The sequence below is a fragment of the Mirounga angustirostris genome, unplaced genomic scaffold (genome assembly GCF_029215605.1).
Source record: "Mirounga angustirostris isolate CCGP_5_RB_7025 unplaced genomic scaffold, mMirAng1.0.hap1 SCAF_5, whole genome shotgun sequence".
In the NCBI taxonomy this organism is placed as follows: Eukaryota; Metazoa; Chordata; class Mammalia; order Carnivora; family Phocidae; genus Mirounga; species Mirounga angustirostris.
Genome location: NW_026991713.1, coordinates 141,339,723 through 141,362,813, shown reverse-complemented (window position 1 = coordinate 141,362,813; position 23,091 = coordinate 141,339,723). Strand labels below are relative to the sequence as shown.

At 57.9% G+C, this 23,091-nt stretch overlaps 3 protein-coding genes across 10 annotated transcripts; 2 read left to right on the top strand and 1 right to left on the bottom strand.

Annotated features, from left to right (window-relative positions):
* The first annotated feature begins 571 nt into the window (after positions 1 to 571).
* On the top strand, positions 572 to 9,759 carry RNPS1 (RNA binding protein with serine rich domain 1). Of its 5 annotated transcripts, none has more exons than XM_045874736.2 (8): positions 594 to 697; positions 3,582 to 3,769; positions 4,009 to 4,164; positions 4,822 to 5,013; positions 5,315 to 5,417; positions 5,672 to 5,825; positions 8,010 to 8,151; positions 8,833 to 9,759. In XM_045874736.2, the coding sequence occupies exons 2-8, from the start codon at positions 3,699 to 3,701 to the stop codon at positions 8,930 to 8,932; spliced, it is 918 nt and encodes a 305-aa protein (XP_045730692.1). In that variant the 5' UTR covers positions 594 to 697; positions 3,582 to 3,698; the 3' UTR covers positions 8,933 to 9,759. The 5 variants fall into 5 exon arrangements, with proteins under 5 accessions (XP_045730700.1, XP_045730692.1, XP_045730699.1 ...); XM_045874743.3 differs by lacking the exon at positions 8,833 to 9,759 and adding an exon at positions 8,666 to 8,799; XM_054507451.2 differs by lacking the exon at positions 594 to 697 and adding an exon at positions 959 to 1,091.
* A 925-nt stretch (positions 9,760 to 10,684) lies between these two features.
* On the top strand, positions 10,685 to 18,973 carry ECI1 (enoyl-CoA delta isomerase 1). 2 transcript variants are annotated; one of them, XM_045874745.3, is made up of 7 exons: positions 10,685 to 10,814; positions 10,900 to 11,013; positions 14,033 to 14,160; positions 16,308 to 16,454; positions 17,189 to 17,310; positions 17,397 to 17,575; positions 18,710 to 18,973. In XM_045874745.3, the coding sequence occupies exons 1-7, from the start codon at positions 10,763 to 10,765 to the stop codon at positions 18,874 to 18,876; spliced, it is 909 nt and encodes a 302-aa protein (XP_045730701.1). In that variant the 5' UTR covers positions 10,685 to 10,762; the 3' UTR covers positions 18,877 to 18,973. The 2 variants fall into 2 exon arrangements, with proteins under 2 accessions (XP_045730701.1, XP_054363423.1); XM_054507448.2 differs by lacking the exon at positions 18,710 to 18,973 and adding an exon at positions 17,802 to 18,686 and having other exon boundaries at positions 10,686 to 10,814.
* Positions 18,974 to 20,143: 1,170 nt separating this feature from the next.
* DNASE1L2 (deoxyribonuclease 1 like 2) lies at positions 20,144 to 23,044 on the bottom strand. 3 transcript variants are annotated; one of them, XM_054507447.2, is made up of 8 exons: positions 22,330 to 23,044; positions 21,913 to 22,073; positions 21,732 to 21,820; positions 21,543 to 21,626; positions 21,361 to 21,461; positions 21,167 to 21,279; positions 20,758 to 21,009; positions 20,149 to 20,472 (listed from the first exon to the last, which is right to left on the bottom strand). In XM_054507447.2, exons 1-8 carry the CDS (start codon positions 22,583 to 22,585, stop codon positions 20,419 to 20,421), a joined length of 1,110 nt encoding a protein of 369 aa, XP_054363422.1. In that variant the 5' UTR covers positions 22,586 to 23,044; the 3' UTR covers positions 20,149 to 20,418. The 3 variants fall into 3 exon arrangements, 2 of the variants coding, with proteins under 2 accessions (XP_064448433.1, XP_054363422.1); XR_010411781.1 differs by having other exon boundaries at positions 20,144 to 20,472; positions 20,597 to 21,009; positions 21,543 to 21,820; XM_064592363.1 differs by having other exon boundaries at positions 20,147 to 20,472; positions 21,543 to 21,820.
* Between the last annotated feature and the right edge of the window lie 47 nt (positions 23,045 to 23,091).

Sequence of the window (23,091 nt, the reverse complement as noted above, 5' to 3'; positions counted from 1 at the left end):
TCCCGCTTCACATCATGTCTTCTACCCTGCCTTTCGCTCCCAGTTGGCGATGGCCGCACTGCCCCCTATCCAGGCTCGGGACCCGGCCGAGCCCCGCTAGCGCAGAAGCGGGGTCCGCACCGTCACTCCGCACACCTCGTGTGGTTTTTAATCTCACCAACCCGTCCCTGCACCTGCCTGGCCCCCTGCGCCCTGCGGGCCCCACGGTCCGCCGCCAGAATCCGCCGCGCCCGCACTGCCCGCACCGCCCGCACCGCCCGCCGCGCCCGCACCGTCCACACTGCCCCGCCGCCCCGCGCGCGCTGTAGCGGGATCAAGGGCTGCGAGTCCAGTGCGCGTGCGCGATGGGCGGGGCGGGGCCGCAGCCGCGTTAACTCCCTCCGCGCCGGCCCGGGAGCTGCCCGCGCGGCGCGGCCCCCAGCCAACAATCTGCGGGCCCCATGTGGGACGCACCCAGCCGCGGGTAGCCCCAGATACCTCCCCAGGGAAGGATATAGAAGAAGAGTCCCCGACGCGGCTCACCAGAAACGGCCGTGGCCCTTTAACACTCCCCTCGCTCGCTTCCATTGGCTGAGACGCTTTACGTCATCGCTCCGCGCCCGACAGCGGCGCCTTCCCGCTCCCTAATCCTGACGCCAGAGAGGCGCGGGCTTTAGCGGCTGAAGACAGCGGGAGGAGGTTGCGGCGGCGGGAAGATGTAAGTTGGGGGAATCCGACCCCATCCGAGCTTCGGGGGCTGCCCGCAAAGCTCGGCGGGGCGCGTGGTTGGAGCCGGCCCGCCCCTCGGCCTCTCGGTAGGCACGGCAGCCTGGCGGCGCGGCAGCGGGTGTGAGAAGAAAGAGTGTGGCCCGGGGCGGGCGGAGTGGGAGGTGCCGAGGCCGCGGCCCGGAAGTGGTCGGGGCCGTGGCGGGCGGAAGGGCGCCTCAGATCGTCCCCCCTCTGCGGCGCGCCCGGCTAGGCCCGCGGGACTCGGAGAAGCCGGGAGCGCGGCTTCCGCCTTCGGGGCTCTGCCGTCGGCGTGGAGACCCAGGCCCGCCACGCCAGGCCCTGCCCTGGAAGCGCTCGCGGCCCGGCGCCTGAACTGGGGAGTTGTGAGTGAACGCGGACGGGGACGGCGGGGGCGGAGATGCTTTGTGGGGTGCCCTGCAGGACCGGCGGACCCTCCCCTCGGGGCCACTAGCTGAGTGGGCCGTGCCCTGGTCGGTGCGAGCCCCTCGGGGACGCGGCCCCCGCTGTCCCTCAGCGCGGCCGCACGGGCTGCCCCAGAAGGGAGGATACGGGAAAGCAAAGTCGTGGCCTTTTCCTCTTAATTTCGCATGACTTGTGCCGAAAATGCACTTTTCAGTGGGGAAGGTGCTCTGAAGATGGGAGCCGAAACGCCATCTGCTCGAGGTTTAACTAACTGTTCTTTCTCTCTCTGGCTGTTGGACGCGCACCTTTCCGGAGGATGGGGGAGGTAACCGAGGTCCTGTGCTGTGACCCCAACTTGTGTGAACAGAGAGCCTCAGTCTCTGCTGTCTAGCACTCGGCCACGCCCGGCAAAGTCCGCTCGCCCTATGGTTCTTGATGTGTAGAGCTTGAGAATCCCGGTGGTGCTCGTTGTCGCGGGGTACCTTGGGGCAGACCTTTGGGACTGGGGTGGGGCCCGGGAGTGTGCCCTGCAGGTCCGTGTTGCTCAGGCAGGCAGCCCGGGGCCACACTGAGGGGTTTGAGGGGCTTAGTGAGGGGCGGGGGGAGTGTTTTATGAAGGAGTTTTTACACCGGTTGAACGTGGAAAAGATGATATTTGGGGTTATGGGCTTTCAGATACTTTACTGAACGTCAGTTTCATCTGTTAACCTTTTTGCTCGGTGGCTACTGGAACATTTTAGGATGTGCTTGTAGCTCACACTGTTTCCGTTGGACAGTGCTGCACTTGGTGATCCCCTAATGGGGTGGCCCAGGGACCCCTGTTGAGCATTCAAGAGGTCATGTGAGACTTTGGGACACGAGTTTATGTGGGGGGGAAGCCTCCAAACACGGAGAGACATCTCTTTCTTCTAACATAAGCTAACCTTTACTGAGCTTTAACTAGGTGCCAAGTTTGGTAACTATGGAGGTGTAGGAGCTGTAATTGTCACCGTAATGCTCATGCGAAGTGGAGGCTCAGAAAGGTTATGTGACTTATCCAAGGTCACACAGCAAAGCTTCGAATCAAACAGGCAGGCTGGGTCCACAGATTCTTATCCACTGAACTGTAATTCCTGATTGGTGGCCACTGACCGTGTCTATCCAGTGTTGCTTGCTCAGTACCTGTAGTACCTTATTGTTTTAAAGCAAAACATCTTAAACAATTTTACCAGCCTGGAGAAGAGCAGCAGAAGTGACAGACATTCTGCTTTCTTCTGCTCTAATTTGATTGTCCAAAGCTTTCTTGAGTCACGACATTTACTCGGCATTTTGGGCAGCCCTACACGTGTGAAAACAGGATCCCAAGTGGTTGCCTTGTCCGGGTTACTTAGAGGCTGTTGAGGAAGATGAGATAGAAGTAGATGACACCAACATCCTGAGATCTTTGCCTGCAGCTCAAGCAAACTGTAGAAAACTTCCCTGGAAATACTGAAGGTCAAAGATCCCCCAGGAGACCAGGCACGTAATGGATTAGTAGTTTGTTCTAAGTCATATTTACTGAGCACATGCTGCAGTGCGGGCACTTTGTTAGACCCTTACGATCAGTGTCCTCCAATTCCAATGCCTCCCCCCCCACATACACACACACACACACACACTTTATTTTGGGTGAAAAATGTAAACATACAGAAAGGTTGAAAGAATTGCACGGTGAATACCTGCATAACCACCACCTAGATCCTACAAGTCGCATTTCTGCCATATTTACTTTATCATATACCAAACCACCCATCAACATTTTCTGTTGCATTTTGAAGTAAATAGCAGACTTTGGGGTACTTTCCCCATAACACTTCCATATGCATTTCATTAACTGAAGCTCAGCATTTGCAAGGACTGCTTTCTAACTTAACTATTTTACTGCTTTTTCAATGTTCACATGGGACATTTTATATGTTTGCATTTGGGTGTTCAATGTTTTGATGGTGGTACCTGTCACTTTTGAAATGGTTTTTGCTTCCAGTTATCATATATCCAATGTGTCCTACAAGGAAATTGCAGCAGTAAAACAAGAGATCTAATCACACCAGTAATCCTATCAGAAGAGCCACACTTGGCTTTTTTTCTGTTCTGCCTGCAAATGTGGTGGTGTAGTATTTCTAAGGGGATGGTAGAGGGCTTATCATCAAACTAAGAAGTGAAACACAGGTATTGTACCAACTGTAAAATAAGTGACAGGCACCACCACCGTTTCCTTATGGAAAAGACGACAAGGTGAGGTGAGGGTCTGCCTGTGGGGCGGGACTGTCACTGAGGAAATGGAAGAGGTCCCTGGATGTTCCTGGCTTTGTGGGCGCTCGCTGCTTACTGTGTTCCTTGCCACCACCTCGTGTGCTCACCTTTTGACTGCAAAGTAGATTTGTTGCCTTGCCAACTCGTTCACTCTGTAAATCCTTTTATCTTGTTATTAGGCTGCACTTTGGCGTAAATTGCAATCGATTAGGGATCGTTTCTCAGACTCGAGTTAGAAGTGAGAGTTCAGATAAGTGAGGCCACCATTGCTGCTTTGAACACCTCAGAAGGGGAGAATGGATTTATCAGGAGTGAAAAAGAAGAGCTTGCTAGGAGTCAAAGAAAATAATAAAAAGTCCAGCACTAGGTAATCCTTCTGTCAGATTTTTCTAGTGCTACTTTGGGGGTGCTCGTTACTAGGGACCCTCAGAAAGGGGAAGATTGGAAATGTTTTACATATTACAGTGATGTGTCCTAAGCCACAGATCATTTTGCTCTGGGATCACCTGGGATCTCTGTAGCCCTTTGGATCCCCTCTTTTGGGTAGTGTTGTTTCTGGGTTTGGTCAGAGGGGCATGCGATCTCACACTCCTCCTCACCATCCAGGGCTCCTTCTCCTACCAAACGCAAAGACCGCTCTGATGAGAAGTCCAAGGATCGTTCTAAAGATAAAGGGGCCACCAAGGAGTCAAGTGAGAAGGATCGTGGCAGGGATAAAACTCGGAAGAGGCGCAGCGCTTCCAGTGGTAGCAGCAGCACCAGGTGGGACCCCGCAGGGCAGAGCACTGAGCCAGCCTCTCTCCTGTGGCCACGCCCCTTTCCCTTCTCGAAAGAGCCCAGAGAGTCCTCATTATTTACACAGAAAACACTTTGAGCCTGTTAATCAAGGCCCTAATTATGGCAGAGTGGTTTGGGTCTACTCTGGTTATATATGGAAGATGGCCTTTGGGTGTTTTCTAGAGGTGTTAACGAATGGGACATCTTGGGGTATGTGTTTCTCTCAAGTGCTTTTTTTTTCAGAGTCATGATTGGGTTGCCCTAGCCTAAAGCTTATTTTTTCTCCAGTTGAAAAGCAGCCTGAGTCCCTCGGTAGTCACCTTCCAGGCTGGGTTGGTGCTTCCGACTTGCCAGACTCTATCTGTACCTCCCAGTAGATGAGGCTTCTGTATAGCTAGGAAGTGCCCCCTTCCTTCCTTGTCGCTGCACAGTGTGGATGCTGTTTTCTATCCCCACCTAGGGCTTTGGCCAGGCAGGGGTGGGGTAAATACCATCCCCACTCCCTGAGGAAGGGAGACATTGAGGCTTGAAAACAGGAGGACAGTGGTTTCCTCTTGGGAGCATGAGCACGTGGAGGCTTGTCTGTTCGGAAGAAATGCTCCCATCCACTGTTGCCCATGACACATCTGTCTCATTTGTCAGGTCCCGGTCCAGCTCTACCTCTAGCTCGGGCTCCAGCACGAGCACGGGCTCCAGCAGTGGCTCAAGCTCTTCTTCAGCGTCTAGCCGCTCAGGAAGCTCCAGCACATCCCGTAGTTCCAGCTCCAGCAGCTCCTCTGGCTCGCCAAGTCCTTCTAGGCGCAGGCATGATAACAGGAGGCGCTCCCGCTCCAAGTAAGCTCCCTTCCAGCACCATTTCTCTGCTCAGGAGTGCCCCTAAAACTTGTGAATTATCTGGGAACTTAAGTTTACAAATGGGGGTCTGTAAAGTTATTGTAGTTACTATAGAAGTAGAGCTAAAAAGAGTCTTTCTATTTTAGTAGGATTTCTGAAGCAGAGATAATATGAATATACATGAACTGGTAGGGAAAGCTTCCTTATAAAAAACTGTCATCGTGGCAGTTAGCAGCCCCACTAAAAGAAATTTTGACTTGACAGAAATTGATTGTTTCTGGTGTTTTGTTTTTTCAATCAGATCCAAACCACCCAAAAGAGATGAAAAGGAAAGGAAAAGGCGGAGTCCTTCCCCTAAGCCCACCAAAGTACACATCGGTAGGCTCACCAGGAATGTGACTAAGGTGAGGGATCTTGGATCCATCCAATGGACAATAGGGTGTGTCTCTTCTGCAGATATTTTAAATGGAAAACTAGAGAAGCAGGTTTCAGAACTGAGAACATAGGCTCTCAGAGGACTGGCGGGATGGTGCGTCGAGCGGGGTTATTCTGTGTGAGACTTACCCCAGGTGCCGAAGCATAGCTGTTGTGTGGTGACTTCTCAGCTCCCACACGGGTAATTGTGGGTATGCATCAGAGTGACCGTTCTTTCCTCTAGGACCACATCATGGAAATATTCTCCACCTATGGGAAAATTAAAATGATTGACATGCCTGTAGAAAGGATGCATCCCCATCTGTCTAAAGGCTATGCATACGTGGAGTTTGAGAACCCAGACGAAGCCGAGAAGGCACTGAAGCACATGGATGGAGGTGGGTGACCCTGCCAGCCCTCCACTGAGCTCCCTTCTTTGTTCCCTGTGCAAGACCAGCTACCTGCCACACGTAGGGACCTTAGAGCTGATTTCCAGTCTGGCTGCACATCACAATCGCCCTGGAGCTCTCTCGGGGTTCCGGTTCTTAACCAGGGGGTGTGTGTTTACTGAACACAAGTTCTATGGGACATTATTCTTGGAAAAAGATCAGCAAATATGAATACATTAGCATTTTTAGAATTTTCCAATCTGTAAAAGCTTAAGGATTAAACGAAGGAATTTTTTTTTTTTAATAAAGACTACATTAGGAGTATGAATAATGAAGCATTTGGCTTTTATATGGGAGTGTTTCCTTTAATGCTCTGAGAGTCATTTTCTGTTGTGCTAACATTTCAGCGTTTTTAGGATTACTTTGCTGAATTCACACATTTTATCCATTTTCCTAAAACTTGTATCTTAACTGTTTGTGACATTTATAGCTGTTCTGTATGGAGCAGAATGGTTTTAACAACAGTTGAACACTTGGGAATAGTTTTGGATGGCCAGTTTTCATTTCGTCTTCAAGTCAGTGTTTACGGAGCTTAGAACTTGTCTCTGCCCCAGCTCGGTGCTGTTGTAATCTAGACAGCCGGGGCCAAGAACCAGGACTGCCCGTAGCACACTGTGGGCTGCCAGGCCACCTAGGGAGGAGAGTCGGAACACCCCAGAACCTTGGAGGCCCCATTATACACACAAAAAAAACAGTGCAGCAGTTTGATGGGTAGTTGCCCTTGAGCCCTGGTAGAGCTTGGATACTAGGAAATTTTCCTTACCGCCAAGCTAATTCTCTTTCAATCTACTTAAATTGTGGCCCATCAAGCTATAAACAGCAGCTCTTGACCTTATGAATCACACCTTCATTTTAGAGATCCTCAGTCATGCATCTTTGAGAGTTTGAGCACTTGCTAAAAATCCAAGGACACTTGGCCATATCCAGGGTGTGCAGGGCTATACATATTCCCCATGTTTTAAGATTCTGGTAGGACTTGAGTGTGTGTCCGCATATTGTGCTGCGCACCATGCATGAGGGAGCTGGCCAGATTTGTCCTCATTGCTGTATGGTCAGTGCCTGTGAAAATTCCTAATTTGGGCTGGCTTTGGCAGTGGGCCAGGGCAGGACCTTAGGCTGCATTTAGTTAAGTCTTTTGAGTATGTTCTGAACACAGGTCTACCTGCCCAAGTTATTCCCACAATAGCTTTGCTGTTTTCTTGAGGGTAGGAATTGAGAAGATAAAAGAACCCTCCACCCTTCCGGGGCATACAAGGGCTGTGCTTAGTCCCCTGAGCAGTCCCTGGACTGGGGTCAGGGTGCGTGCTCCCCTGGAGTTCCTAGGTCGATGCCTTGCCTTTCTTTGCTCTTTCTTTTTCTGAGGCCCTAAAGATTCCTCAGGCCTCCACCCTTCACTATTCTTACTCAGTTGCATTCACACGCCTGGTTTTTTGGCCTGAGGCACTTTTTCCAAACTCTTAAGACAGACTTGACAGCTGAACCTTGTTTTATTTTGTTCCCTTGCCCCCAGTAGTCTTTTCTTCCTCCTGAACTATGATGCAGTCATAGATTATCCCTCCCACCTCCACCACCAAGCTCTAGAGTCTTGGTCCAGTTATAATGGACACTGCCCTTATGGGGACCCAGCACCCTGAGGCCACCTTCTGGACACCTGGGAGGTATTGGATGGGGTGTGGCTTTTACAGCAGGGGAGAGGACTGGGCTACCTGGTTGGAGGCCACCTATTTGAGGGCGGTCCCTCTTGAGTTCTTACACTTTACCCCCATCTCAGTCCTGCGGAGCCCCCAAAATGTCCCCACTCCTCTTGCTTGCCCCCTCCCACTGTTCTAGAGGAGGAAGTTCAGGGTCAGGGCACAGACCTTCCCCTCATTGAGTGGATTCAGGTATCGCTTCCTCTTGGAGGTGGTTGTGCATCAGGTGGCCCCGTGCCTCAAGATTGAGTTCCCCATGAGATTCCGTGCTCCCCTACAGATTTCCTGATGAAACCTCCAGTAGTAGTAACTGTGTCAGCATTTCTGTGACAAGCTTAGTTCCCCTGTCCTTGCTTACCAGGCTAGGCCTACATCTGGCACTGGCTGGCCTAGGCTGTGGGGGCTTGTCAGATATTTTGGGACTTGGTCCTTTTTTCAACAGGACAAATCGACGGCCAGGAGATCACTGCCACCGCTGTGCTAGCCCCCTGGCCTCGGCCGCCCCCCAGGCGATTCAGCCCTCCGAGGAGGATGCTGCCACCACCTCCCATGTGGCGTCGGTCGCCCCCACGAATGAGAAGAAGGTAGGGCGATTTGGAGTCTTAGAGGGGACTGCTTGGGGCCGGTGTGGATTTGTTTCATTTACAAACACAGTGTGACGGTGATGACTTTGGAACCTTACTCAGCCCTGCCCACCCCCATGCTGCATGGGGGTCAGGGTGGCTGCTGCTGGAGGGAGGGTCGGGCAGAAGGTGCAGCCCTACAGGTTGCACCAGGATTCCCTGGAGTGCAGTCCCTTTCCCCTTCCCAGCTAAGAAGACAGGAAGGGTAGGGTGCGTGGTTGGCTCAGTGGGAGGAGCGTGGGACTCTTGATTTCAGGGTTGTGGGTTTGAGCCCCACATTGGGTATAGAGATTACTTAAATAAATATTAAAACACACATACACACACACACAGGAAGGGTCAGGAGAGGAGGCTGAGTCCGAGTCCCTTGGCAGAGGCCAGAGCCTGGCCCTCCTCTGCTAGTGGTGTTGAGCTGCCCTTTCCATAGCCCTCAGGAAAGGGGGTCTCCCCAACAGATCCCCTTTTCCTTCCCAAGGGCTCCGTGTCGGTGCCATCCCCGGAGCCATCCTGACTGAAAGCACTGACTGAAACTGTACAGCATTGTTCCTTCAAGAAGCCAGCTTTGCCCCTGCCGTCCGTGACGCGGAGCGGTGTCTGGGATGTCGGCCTCCATGTGCGATGTGGTCTTTTCTCTTCCCGCAGGTCACGCTCCCCGAGGCGCAGGTCCCCCGTGCGCCGGCGGTCTCGCTCCCCTGGCCGCCGCCGCCACAGGAGCCGTTCCAGCTCCAACTCCTCCCGATAAGCAGGGCCCCCGGAGCTCTGCGCCCTGTGACTTCGATCCCATCCACTTCAGCTTTGTCACTTTTCTAGCCAAAGGAGGGTTGGTTGGAAATTCCTCACTCAGGGCAGGCTTCGAGGACAGCAACTGAGACGTTTCCTCTGAAGGCAGAGTTCCAGAGCAGTGTTCATGGTTTGGGGTTGTGCCTGTAAGCATGCCCTCCAGGTTTCTGGCTAGAAAGCTCCCATATTTCCAGTTCCTAAGAGAGTCCATCCAGTGGCAAAGCCAGCAGGGACAAAGCAGGGCTCCAGGTGGTAGTGTGGCCCCAGCCTGGGGGTGGTGTACCTGTTTCATTTCCACAAATGACTGGGGGCCGGTCGGGGGTCCCGGTCCTGCCATCGCTTGTTGGTCTGCAGGGTCCCTCAGGAAAGGGTGCACCTGGGTGCAGCTGCCGTTCCTGCTCGCCTTGGCCCTGCTCCCCTGATCGGCTCCTCTTCCAGCACCTGCGGTCAAACGGCCCCTGTTAGTTCCGGGAAATGGTTCTGTTTCTACTTGTACTCACGCACGCACATACCCCATGTCTCCCTTCCTCTGAAATTGGTGGGCATAACGAGAGCCAGCTCTGCAGGGTCATCATGGACCACCCCCTGCTGCAGCTGCTGCTCAGGGTGCTCTTGCAGGTTACCTGGGCAACATGTACATTGCTTCTCTTGGCTTTTATTGTACAGTCAGTACTATAAATTTGTTGTTTTGAGTTTTGTAACTTGTAGCATTTTAGGCGCCGTTGTGTTTGTACTTTGTTGTGTAGAGTGAAGGGATTGTGTTGAATAAACAGGATTAGAATACAGTGAGTACTGGCTTCACTGCCTCTTTCCTGTCCTTGGCCACAAACTGTAAGGGAATTAAAAACACAGGACTGCATTCTAGTTCCTTTCCAGAGTCTCTGAGCCAGGAGAGCTGCCAGCCGGCTCCGCGGAGCGCCGGCTTGCCGCTGCTGGAGACGTAGAAGAGAAGATTTTACCACCCGTGTGCTGCCTGTTGGGCAGCCGAGGCTGTTCTGCCACTCAGCCATGCTTTTGTGTTGAAGGAAGATGTGGAAACACATCAGACGTTAAAAACTAAAGTCTCAGCCACTCACTGTGTGGACTGGACGGTCAGCACCAGGCAGCGTCCTGGCAGGTAGCACACAGGCTTCCTGCTCCCCCCAGCTCATCCTGCTGCCTGGAGGGGCTCCTGCCAGGAGTGTGGGCACCTGCTGCCCAGCTGCGGAAGGGGAAGGTGCATGGGCTGCTCTTAGCGCCATGCCTGCCTCAACTACCCGCTTGATTCCGGTGCTCCTCCGCGCCCGCGGCCGAGGCGGAGCTCACACGGGAGGCAGCCGGTAGCCCCCCATCTTAATACTGCAGCCTCTGCGGGTGCAGTTGGGGAGACAGCCCTGCTGACATCTGGTTGCCTTTGCTGCTCACATGCCAGGGTAGCGGGAGCTTCCACCCCAGTCCCTTGTCACCGCCTGAACTCGCAACCCTCTGGGATTCGGTGCAGCCAGCCCTGGCCTCAGCAGCCCTGCCCGAGTGACTCGAGCTTAGCTTTGGCCGGTGGACGGCAGGGGAAGCGGGCTAACTTGCCATCGCGCCGCCGCCTGCGGGCGGCGCACGGGGTTCGCTGGCGAGGCGGTGGGGAAGCGCCTGCCCCGTGCAGCGGCCCACACGCGACCTTGGCCTCAGCCGTGCCCCGCGGCCTTGACACCCTGCGAGCCAAGTGGGGCGGGGCTGCCGGAGCAGGGCCTCTGGGAGGAGCGGGCCGCGGGGCGGGGCCTGGGCCTGGGCCGGCCGCGACCCTGACCGGGGCGTCAAGATGGCGCTGGCGGTGGGAATGCGCGTCCTGACGCGTGCCCTTCTTCGACCCTGTGCGTGACTCGCGGGGCGGGGTGGGTTCGGGGGCCGCGGCCGGCGGGTGGGCGAGGCTAACAGGCCTCGTGCTGTCGTTCGCAGGGGCCCGGGGCCTCCGCGCGGCCCCCGGGCGGACAGGGCCGCCGGCCGGCGGCGGGGACGGCGTGCGGTGCTTCAGGAGCCCGCGGGTGCTGGTGGAGCCGGACCCGGCGGCAGGTAAGCGCGCCCGGGGCCGCAGGCCCGGACCAGCGCTGGGCAGCCTCCCGCGGTTTCCCGCCGTGCAGCCGTGCAGGTTGGGGAGGGCGCGGTCTCGCGGTGCCGCGCAGTGCCCGGACTCTCGTCTCCGGCTCCCGGGAGCCTCTGGACGCCCACAGGCAAAGCCCGGTATTGAAGACCATACCTGTTGGATTCAAAGCTTAAGGGTCCTCAGTCCAGGTGATTTAAGTGCGGTTTTAACCCAGTTTTTATCCATTCGTTTGAGAGAGCGTGCGCATGGGCGGGGGTGGGGGGTGGGGGGTGGGCAGAGGGGGAGAGAGTCCCAAGCCGACTCCCCGCAGAGCTGGATCCCACGACTTCCAGACCATGACCTGAGCGAAACCAAGAGTCCTACGCTCAACCGATTGAGCCCCGCAGGCGCCCCTACCCCAATTCATTGTGAAGGTTCAAAGGTTTGGGTTTGTAAAGTTTGAGGGGTATGCCCCTTTATCTAAACTATTGGAAGCTGAAGGGCGCCTGGGGGGCTCAGTCAGTTAAGCGTCTGCCTTCAGCTCAGGTCATGATCCCAGCGTCCTGGGATCCAGCCCCACATCGGGCTCCCTGCTCAGCCAGGAGTCTGCTTCTCCCTCTCCCTCTGCCCCCAGCTTGTGCACTCTCTCTGTGTATCAAGTAAATAAAATCTAAGAAGAAAAAAAAAAAGGAAGTTGAAAATACTTGGAAGTATTTTGGAATAAATTTTTTTTTTCTTTTCCTTTTTTTAATACTCCAGCATGGCACAGAACTTAGAAGATATTTTACTAATTAAAGCCAGGAGCCACAGTGTGATCATTGCTAGCACCCCCCCTCCCCCCAGTTCCCATCAGAGCAGCTCTTAAAACTCTGCAAAGGGGACAGAAAAGGTGGAAAAAGAACTGTCAAAACAGAAACCTATGTTTCCTCTACCTGAGAGAGCTCCCGAGCTGAGGCATGAGAAGGCTTGTCATCAGAGATGGGCTGGCGTCCAGGTTTTAGGGCATGCTGTCTGGTGGCCTAGCTTTAGGCCTCAGCCTTTTGACAGAGGCCTCCTGCTGTGTGTGGGACGCCAGGTTGCAGCCTCAGCCTCCCTCCCTGCCCCAGACAGCTGAGTCAACCTGCCCCCGGTCAGGGATGGGGCTGTTTCCCCTGTGACATCAGGGTCACCCAAAGTCCTCTTCCTTAACTTATGTTCATCTTTGGCCTACTGACCTTTCCCTCAGTGCCCTCGATTCTGCTGGACCAGGCCTGTAAAAATCCAGTCAGCCTCGGGATGCCTGGTCCCTCGCAGGTTAAGCGCCCAACTCCTTGATTTCAGCACCAGTCGTGATCTCAGAGTCCTGGGATCGAGCCCTGACTCAGGCTCCACGCTGGGCTCCCTGCTGGGCATGGAGTCTCTCCCGCTGCCCCTCCCTGTCGGGCTTGTCCAGCAAACCCTGAGATGGCGAATGAAAAGATGACTCCAGATACCAAAGCAGGAGAAAGCAGAGGGCAAGGGGCCAGACGCTGTAGTGGTGAAAGGACTCGGGCCAAGCTGTGTCTCCACTGTTACTGTGTTTTATCGATACACCACGTGCAAGAGCAAAACAAGAAGGAAGGCGTAGTTTTAACAATCAGGACGGTCATCTGTGGGGCAGCACGTGACAGGAGCCGTGGGGCTCGGGACGGCCGTGCACGGCAAGGAGTTCGTGCAGTATGTGATCACTGCAGGTGCCTGTGTTTGAAACCCTGACTCCCTGGATGAGAACCTTGAGCCACAGTAAGAATCCGCCCGCGTTCAGCCAGGAAACTTCGAAGGAGGCCCAGCGTTCCAGGCACTCCTCTGCTTTTCAGTTAGTCTCATCCAGGGAGGCACAGACAAGTCAGATTTTGCCTCTCTGGGTGCTTGAATCCCTACACCTCCTCGCCCCCCCAGCTCCCCACCCACGCACACTCCTGCACACTCTCAAAAAAAAAAATCCAGTCAGCCTCAGAAACTTGAGTCTGAACCAACTTCAGAAGCTTGCTTCTGGAAAACGTTTGTTGTGCACACAAACTGCCGCTAGCCAGTTAATAAGTACTTCTTTCTTGGAAATCAGAGGTCTCCAAAGAGCCCATTTGCCTTCAGGACTTAGTTGTCACCCCTAGAGAATTGTGTTGACCATCCGGAGATTTGTAAGGTCCTGACCAGAGAAATGTGAACGGAGGCATTTCTGCAGCCCTTGGGGTCTGTCCTCAGGCAGGCAGTGAGCACCCGTGGCCCCAGCCGCCCTGCCCCGGGCGCTGGCAGGACTCATGAGCACACCAGGGAGAGTTGGAGAACCTCAGGCCGCCGATGTTTGTAGCCTCTGTCCTTAAACAAGCGTGAACCAGAGCACCCAAAGGGAGTTCCTCCTTGCACATCTGGTCTTAGAGTTTGCTCACTCACTCCTCAAGAAACGGAGGCCATTTCCTCATCCCCTGGGGACGGAGCACTTGCATCTGGGAGAAAAAGATCAACAAAACTTTGTGCACAAATGTTCACAGCAGCGTGATTCACAAGAGCCAAAAGGTGGAACCAACCCAGGTGTCCCCCAGCACGTGCATGGGTGCACAGAACGTGGTCCCCACACTGCAGCTCGGCTCAGCCTTGAGAACACGGGGCTCGGTGAAAGAAGCCACAGGAAAGGTCGCAGATTGGATGCTTCCTTTCATGTGAAATGTCCAGCGTAGACAAGTCCATAGAGATGGAAAGTAGACGATCGCTTGCCAGGGGCCGGAGAGGGGTGGTGACTGCTGATGGGCACAGGGCCCTCTTTTGGATAGACATGCTCTGCAACTAGATCATGGTGGTTGTGCGACACTGTGGGTACCTAACAGTCCCGAACTGTCCACTTTTAAATGGTGAATTTACGTCCAGCCAGGGTCTCACCTGCTCTGAAAACACAAGAACCGTGTCGCTGGCCGTGGCCGGGCTGAGGGTGCAGGCTGGCTGGGTGTGCTTTCCCCGGACTGGCTGTGAGCCCTCCCCTCTTCTTGTTCGCACTAGGGGTCGCTGTGGTGAAGATGAGGAACCCCCCAGTGAATAGCCTCAGCCTAGAGTTTCTGACCGAGCTACTCATCAGCCTGGAGAAACTGGAGAACGACAAGACCTTCCATGGCATCATCATCACGTCGGTGGGTACTCGTTAGCTCCCCGAGTTCAAAGTCCAAACTCCGGCGCCGTCTGCCTGTCACATGCGTGTCCCCCGATAGACGTGCCTCCATATTACAGAGACCAGTGAGAAGGTCTCAGTTCTGCCATTATCAAAGGCAGATGGTCCCAGCTTCTTGCAGACAAGGTTCGGAACACCCACTGGGCATGCACCTGCTTTCCTTAAACCCTTGGGTCGTCCTGGGTGTGGCCCAGTGTTGTCACAGCTCTGAGCTGTGTGGGGCTGTCGGGCGGGCCCGATGCACACGGCCAGTGGGTGCTGGGGGGCTGGGCTTTGCAGAGCAGAACCTCGCCCTGTGGAGAGGGTTCTTCGGTGCAGCTCCGAGGGTAGGATGCTCCTGGGTGTGGGTGCTTGTGACAGTTACCGCTGACCTGGCTGGACGGGTTGCAACTGCCTGGGAACTTTGTGCTCCAGATAATTTCTGAAAATGCTCCATTTAGGATGTTGTTTTGGAGCGTGACCTTTTCTCTCTTGTGCGCTGAAACCAAGAGAGCCGCAAGGATGAACTTCCATCCCTCAGCAACGAAGAAAAGGCCCCTCTGCCTCCCTGGCTTGCGAGTGGCGCCGTCAGCCTCCGTCCCTCGGAAGCCCACATTCTCCCCGGGTCTGCGTCATCTCCCCATAAACGGGCCTGCACTGTGGTCTTGGCTGAGTGCCTGCCGTGTCCAGAGCAGAGAGGCCTGCCCAGCGGGCCCGCAGCAGATGACGGTGGGCGGCGTGACGTTGGGGTGATGTGGGGACACAGCACAGGGCCACAAACAGGGCTCACAGCACCAGCGGGGCATTCTCTCCTGGAGCTCCCTCTTTGCTTCCTCCACTCCGGAGGGTCCTGGCCCTCCTCTACTCCCGCCTCTTCCACCCCGTGTCTGTGTGTCCAAATGTCCCCCTCCTTAGAAGGAGGCCCTGCTCTCCTGTGATCTCCTGTTGATTACATCGGCAAAGACCCTGTTTCCAAAGACAGTCACATTCGTAGGTTCCGGCGGGGGGGAGGGGTAAAGGCGGGTCTGTGTCTTTTTCCAAGACACTGCTTGGCTCCCTCCAGACCTGTTGCTGAATCGCAGAAATTTCCCTCTTTCTAGTCGGTGCGGAGCACTTCCCCCGCTAGGATGACAGCGGCTTCTGTCACAGCGTTCTTTGCCTTTGCTTTCCTCAAGCGCTAGGACTGTGGGCAAGCCTCTGTGCGGACAGGCTGGGGGTGGGGTGCAGGGGGAGGGGTCCCCAGCGGGCGGGGAAGGATCAGGAAAAAGGCAGAAATGCTGGATATGCTCAGAGCAGGAGGAGCTCGGCCATCCCTGCCGCAGCTCAGGGGCGTCCATGAGAGGCAGCCGCACCTGTGTGGCCTTCCGAGGCCGCGGTGGGACACGGGCGGGGACACGAGAGGTCAGCCTCCAGGGGTGGCGCACGCGCAGCTACACGGGGGGCCCCGAGGAACCGCGTCCTGCACCCTGCACGCAACCTGCTCCTGTCGTTTGATAGAAGGATGTGGGGACGTCACCCATACTCCACACGTCCCCTCACTGCGCAGAGATATGCGGCTGTTGACCCTGGTTCGTGGGTAACAGGGCATGCCAGCCCCCAGCATCCCAGCCCCGGGCATGCTCCGGCCACGGGAGTCTCATTCTCGTTTGCTTAGGGACATCGTGACACCACTCAGGAGCCCCACGTGTAGGCTTTTCCCATGACGGCCACTCGGTCACTCTACTGCCCCCCCACCCCCACCCCGGTCTGCCGTCTGGGCCAGCAGTTCTTGGCTGGAAAGCCATCCTCTGTCCCAGCTGTCGCTGCTTGCCTGTGTTTGCTTTCCTCTCCCCTCTGGTGGCTGTGTCACGACCTGGGGCATCTGCAGGACACACGCCTTCTCAGCCACTCCCCAGGGCAGGGGTCTGGCTTCTCGGCTCATCGCGGCCCCCTCCTTGCCTTGCTGTGTTCTGACAGCAGCACCTCCTGGCCTGGCCTGGCCGTCTGCAGCTGGCTTGACCTTGGGGCGAGAGCAGAACGTGTGCCCCGAAGCCCCAGCTCCGGCTCCCCATCGCCTCTGGAGCATCCCCCGGGACCTCTGGCTGGCCAGGGACGGACTCTGACAGGGCACCTGGCTCCTTCGCCCCCCAGGACTGCCCCGGGATCTTCTCCGCCGGCCTGGACCTGACGGAGATGTGTGGGAGGGACCCCGAGCACTACGCGGAGTACTGGAAGGCGGTGCAGGAAATGTGGCTTCGGTTCTACCTGTCCAGCCTGGTGGTGATTGCTGCTATCAACGTGAGTGCCCCCGCGCCTCAGCCCAGCCCCGCTGGCTCACTGCGGGGGGGGGGGGGGGGGGGGGGGGAGGGCGGGGGCAGACAGGGCCCTGCCCTCGGGAAGGGTGGGGGAGGCCCTCAGAGGTGCAGAGGTCAGTATGACCAGGTGACAAGGGTGGGGGCAGGGCCCAGGAAGAGGGCTGCATGGGGAGGGGGCACAAGGAGGGGGTCAGATTCACCCCTGGAAACCTTGCTTTGGCCTGGCCTGGGGAGGCAGGGTCTGCTAAGGCTCAGGAAGCCGTGTGCCTGACAACATGGCGGGGGCCCCCCAGTGAGGTGCCAGAGGGTCTGAACCAGGAGACAGGAGGCTGGCGAGAGTCAGGGAGACTCCACAGGCCGCCTCTGAGGCCGTGGGGTGTATGAGGTGAGGGCAGTGTGAGTCTGGGGTTCCTGGGACGTCCTGCTGGGGATGCAGATGGGTCCTGGGGGGCACTTCGGCTAACTACTTAGCGTTTTAGCATCCCGGCAAAAACTGAAAAGAAAGGCGGCTTGCGACCCCGTCAGAAGGGTTCCGGGCAGAGCCAAGCCCGAGTCCCCATTGTGCACACCCAGCCCAGCCAGTGTGGGTGCAGCACCATGGGGACAGGGAGGGGGCGCTCTTCCTTGGGACCTGGCTGTCTGGAATACAGTCAGGAACCGCCCCCCCAGCCCGCCCACGGCAGCACGCAAAGCCATGTGCTGTCTCTTCCCCTGCAGGGCATCAGCCCAGCCGGAGGCTGCCTGTTGTCCCTCACCTGTGACTACCGGGTCCTGGCGAACAACCCCAAGTACGCCATAGGGCTGAACGAGACCCTGCTGGGCATTGTCGCCCCCTTCTGGTAAGGCTCGGGGCTGCACCCCCACTCACCTCGCCCTGGCCCAAGCCCGTCCACCTGGGAGCCCCCAACAAGTGCATGTGTTCCAGGTTCAAAGACACGCTGGTGAACACAATCGGGCACCGCAGCGCGGAGCGCGCCCTGCAGCTGGGCTTGCTCTTCCCGCCGGCAGAGGCCCTCCGGGTGGGCGTGGTGGACCAGGTTGTGCCCGAAGACCAGGTGCAGAGCACGGCGCGGTCGGTGATGGCCCAGTGGCTGGACATTCCAGGTGAGGAGCATGGGGAGGGGCCAGGACCGGCAGCCAGGACCCCCCACAGCCTGATGCTCCTGGTGAGAGCACGGGGTTCTCCTGGGAGGGGGCTGTGTGCACATCAGGAATGTGCCGTTTGTAACAGCAGACTGACTTAGTCCTGGGGCCACTGCAACAAATTACCACATGGCGGGGGGAGGGGGAGGTATGGTCCTTAAAACCACAAAAATGCATTCTCTCCAAGTCTGCAGGCCAGGAGTCCAAAATCAAGGTTTGGGCAGAGCCGTGCTCTCCCCAGAGGCTCTAGGGGAGGTTCCTTCCTGCCTCATCCAGCCTCTGGCGGCTCCAGACGCTCCTTGGCCTGTAGATGCATCGCGCCAGTCTGCTTTCCCTCCACGTGGCCTCCCTGCGTGTCTGTGTCTCCAGGTTCCCCTCTTCCTTTCTCTGGTCAGGGCACTCGTTGTTGGATTTGGGGCCCACCCTAAATCCAAGATGATCTCATCCTAACTTCATCCGCAGAAACCCTTTTCCAAATAAGGCCACATGCACAGATTCTAGGGCTGTGATTAGGTCCACTCCCAACCCACTGCACAGACTATTGTCTGTTTATAGAAATTGGGCTGGTTCTGATGGGAGACCAGCGATCAGCAGACTGTCTCTCAAGAGCCAGGGAGATGGTCGGCCTTGTGGGTCACTTGGTCTCAGCCACACGGTGGTGCTGGAGCACAAGGGCAGCCAGAGAGTTTGTGACCCAGTGAGCGTGTCGGTGCTGATACTTAAATTGCATATAATTTTCACGGGTCACAGAACGTCCTTTTTTCAACTCCATGACAGTGTAAAAACCATTCTTAGCTCCTAGGCCATGGGGGGGCCAGGTTCGCTGACCTAACTGTGCTGTGAACGAGTACTTAGTGATGTGGAAAGTACCCCCCGTAATATTGGGGAATGAGAGGGACAGGGTAATAGGCAGTTTTCACAGTGTCACCCTCTCTGCTTCTGGGTAGGCAGCGGGGAAGGGCTGGTTTTCATTTTGCTTGTTTACTTGTATGTCCTAAGTTTCCTACCAGAGTTTCTGCTGGAACTCTCTTGGAAAGGTTGGGAGTGATGCCACGGTGTCGGAATGGGTTTTCACACTCGGGCCCTTTTCTGTAGACCACGCCCGACAGCTGACCAAGACCCTGATGCGCAAGCCCACAGCTGACCGCCTGCTCACAGAGCGCGACGCGGACATCCAGAACTTTGTCCGCTTCATCTGCAAAGACTCCATCCAGAAGTCTCTGCATGCATACTTAGAAAAGCTCAAACAGAAGAAAGGCTAAGGACTGGGCCACCTCCATGGGGCTTGGAGCCGGATGCACCCCTCCGGGGGCCCTCTGATTCCGAGGGGTTTTAAACAAGCTATTTTCCAGTGTAAAAGTACTTGTAGCTCTTCATTTTGCTGATCTCCTTAGAAAGCCCTGTTCCCTGGAGCCAGTGTCCCAAGGGCCCACCGACCCCCATGAGCACCTCTTCGGCTGGCAGGTGGGCCAGGCCGTACTGGACCTCAGTGAGAGCCGCCGCTGAGCGTCCCCTTTGCCAGAGCAGAAGTGGGAACAAAGTCCTGGTGTGGTCCCATCCCTAGCTACCCAGCTGCCTGACTGCTGGGGGCCAGTGACCCACACAGGACCCCCCCAGAGGAAAGCTCTTTGGCCACCACATCCGCCCACTGAGACAGAGGGAGCGCAATGGTCCAGAGACTGGGGCGGGGGCTTGGCAAGGGGCGCAGGAGGCAGTACTGGTGGGTCTGTGCTGCAGGAGCCCTGGTCTTACTTTGGAAAGATTACACCAGAAAACTCGTCCAGACTCTTGAAACAAAGGTTTTTCCTCCATACGGTTCAGGCCACTTCCCAGACCCAAGTGGAGTTGTTTCCAAAACCAGAAACCTTACTGGGCCCCTATACCCCAGTTCTGCACATTCCCAGTCCTCGGGTGACAGGCTTCCCCGAGACACAGGCTGCAGTTCTCCCTGACAAGCCCCTGCCCAGCCCAGGGCTCCTGAGAAGGAGCCGACCCAGGGTGGCCCCATGGAAGGAGCTATGTATGTACATGGGGTGTGTGGGTCCCACCTGCCTGGGCTGTGTGAGGAGTCCAGCCTGCTCACCACTGAAGGGCTCCCCAGATGTCCCAAGGTGGCCCACGGACGGGGGGGGCGCTCCAGACTGCCTGCCCCCTGCATTGCTGGGCAGGACAGGACCCCTCATACACACAAGTGTCTGCGAGGTCTGCAGGACCCAAGAATCGGGGGGCAGGAGGGACATCAGGGACCAGGAGGTTGGCCTTGCGTGTCAACACCGAAGGTGTGTTTACCCCAACTGCACTCAGCACGGGTTCTTGGAAGCATGTATAGTTTGCATAAAGAAAGAGACAAGCTTCCCCTAGCAAGCATGGGAGCAGCGTTCTGGAGCCAGCCTGGTCTGGAGGGCATCCGTCCTGAGCAGGGAGTGAATGGGCAGGCCGGGCCATCCCTGTCCCCTAGGGGGTGGGGACCCGGGACCCACTGGGCTGCAGGACCAAAGTTTGGGCCTCAGACGGGTTGAGTCCTAAGAAAGGACACAGAGGCCTTGAAGCCGACCAGCGTGGTCCTGGCTGAGCGCTCGCTCGTGTTTATTGAGTGCAGCCGTGTGCCCAGCGCTCTGCAGGCTGCTCCTCACAACCCTATGAGGTAGGTAGAGTAGCCCATTTCACAGATGGGCAAACAGACTGGGTGGTCCTGTGATGTTTTGTAGCCGCTTGTCCAGCCGACCCTGCCCTGCGGCTTGCTGGGGGCTAGCCAGCCCCCCAGAAGGAACCCTGTAGGGCTGTTCTCCTGGCCATGAGGGTTTTCAGTGCGACTTCAGGGTCACCTCCACAGGAAAATGGTCGCTGATGGCGAGGGCCTGGAGGGAGAGGAGGTGGAGCCTGAGCGGCCCGCTGGGCAGCCTGTACTCCCTCGGGCCCCACCTGGGAAAACAACCACCCCCCCACCCCTGCACCCCCACGCCGGCCAGGGATGGAGCCCACCGTGCAGCCTGCAGGTGGGCTGGGGCCCGGACTGGAGACCCCACGCGAGAAGAGACCAAGGGCATCTTCTGCCATCCCAGACGATCCTTTCAGCCAGAACCGAGCCGCTAAGGGCGCTGTGTTCAGAAGCGGGGCGCCCTGCCCCGCGCTCGCGCACTCGCCTGAGCCTGGTCCAGGCCGAACTCCTCCTGGAAGTTGTGCACGGCGGCAGACTGGGGCTTGAGGTTCCTGCGCAGGTGGGCGCCGCACGCCACGATGCGGTCGTAGGCGCAGTCCGAGTTGCCCACGGTGGTGTCGGCGCTGTCGGGGATGAGCCACTTGAAGACCTCGCTGCTGCGCAGGCGGACGGACGGCCAGTCGCGCTCCCGCACGTAGTTGCAGTCGGCGTTGAAGTCGCCCAGGAACAGCAAGTCCTGCGGGGGCCGCGGAGCCGGGGCTGAGCCCGCGCGCACCACACACACACACACACACACACACACACACACCACACCCCGCATGCGCGAGCACCGCGCGAAGCCCCCCCCCCCCCGGCACGAGCGCACAGGTCCCCGGGGCGGGGGCGGGGCTTACGTCCGTGCCCCACTTGTCGATCACGTCCAGGTACACGTCGTAGAGAGCGTCGATCTCCGCCACGGCCTGGTGCGGCGCCGCGTGCAGCGGGATGAGCACGAACTCCCCGGCAGCTGCGGGAGGCGCGGGTCAGAGGCGGGGCCGGGGGCGGCGGGGGCGAGGGGGTGGGGCCCGCGGGAGGGGGGGTGCCTCACCCGAGCGGGGGGCCGAGAACTTGACCACGAAAGGTTCACGGCTGAAAGCGTCCTCCGGGTCCGGGTACTGGTACGTGTCCACGACCGACACCGCGTCCTTCCTGAGGGAAGGAAGCGGGCGGGCGCGCTGAGCAGGCCCCATCCCGCCCCGCGCGCCCGAGCCCCGCGGCCCCGCCCCTCACCTATAGACGAACAGGTACATTTCCTTGTACTGGTCCCGACCCAGGGGCTCGCTGCTCACGAAGCTGTACTCGTGCCTGGACAAGCTGCGGAGACACCGGCCAGGCCCGGGGTCAAGGCACGGGACCAAGCCCCGCGATCCGGGCCTGGATTCCGAACGCTGGGCCCTGTCCCACGCCCCCTCCCCGCACCTGTTGATCTGCTCCATGAGCGCGGACACGGCGCTCAGGTCCGGGTCTCGAACCTCCTGCACCAGCGAGATGTCATAGCCAGCCAAGATCTGGGGGAGGGGCCGGCAGGTGCGGGGTCACGCGCGCGGCGGATTCACCCGGGAAGCCCAGCTGCGGCCCCGCCCCCGGTCCCCGGCCTTACTTGCGCAATGACGCCGCCGCAGGCCGGGTCCAACACTTTACTGTCGCCAAAGCTCTGGATGTTGAAGGCGCCGATGCGCAGCGCCGCGGCTCCGGCGGCCCCCAGGACCCATAGCGCGGCCAGCAGGACCCGGGGCCCACCCATGGCGCAGAGCGGGCGGGCTGGGAATGACAGACACGCTCCTGAGCGCGGACCTGGCGTCAGACACAGCGAGCCACCCCTCTCCGTCCCAGCCCCAGGGGCCGGGCAGGGACCTTTGATTGGGAGGTCCAAGGCGCATCCTTCCCTGTGTCTCCTCGTCTCCCCAATGGTGCACTAGGCTTACCGTGGCCATTCTACTCCTTGGGGAAACTGAGGCCCAAATAGAGGGACCCCATCCCCATCCAGGCCCCTGGTCAGCCCAGTCCCCGGACTCACCTGGGATGTGGATGGGGCGGTATCTGAGGCTCAGGACTGAGGTTGGAGATCCAGGCTGGGGGTGTGTCTGTGGCACAAGACCGGCTCCCCGAGTTTGGCCACAGCAGCTGTGGCGCCAGGGCCCAGGAGGGTATTTGAGGCCCTTGTCCAGGGAGGGGCTGGACTGCTCCGGCCCCACCCCCTCTGCGGAGATGGACGCTGGAACTGCTGGTTCCGGTTCCCAGGGAGAGCCCTGGGGGCAAGGTGGCAGGGGCATCCACCCTGAGCTTGCTCCCGCACCAAGACCATCAAAACCAGGGCTCCTATGACCCTGCCAGCCCCCCCAAAACTGTGTCAGGACTGGACGAAAGGGTCAGCCACCCAAGGTCCGGCCTTGTTCTTGTCCTCACACCCCCACCCTCCCAAACTAGGTCATCCAGAATCTCCCTCCGTCAGGGGTGCCCCCTGAGAAAAGGCAGGCTGTGCATTCAGTAAAGATCTTCCCGGCAGCTCTCCCGCTGCTGCTCCGTTGTCCCCTCCCAGCCTGGGTGCCCTGCCCTCCCCCCTCCCCCCTCCCCGGACAGCCCCAGGGTTGGAGGCCGTGAAGCAGCGCCCCCTCCCACCCGCCTCCGTGGGGCTGGGGAAGCTGGGGTCACGACTCCAACTGGCAGGGCAGGGCGGCAGCAGCAAGCTGCCTGTCCACATGCCAGGGACGCCCACACACCGCCACGGTGCCGCCAGCCTGAGCGGGAGGCGCACGAGTCTGCAAGGGAGCCGGGCAGG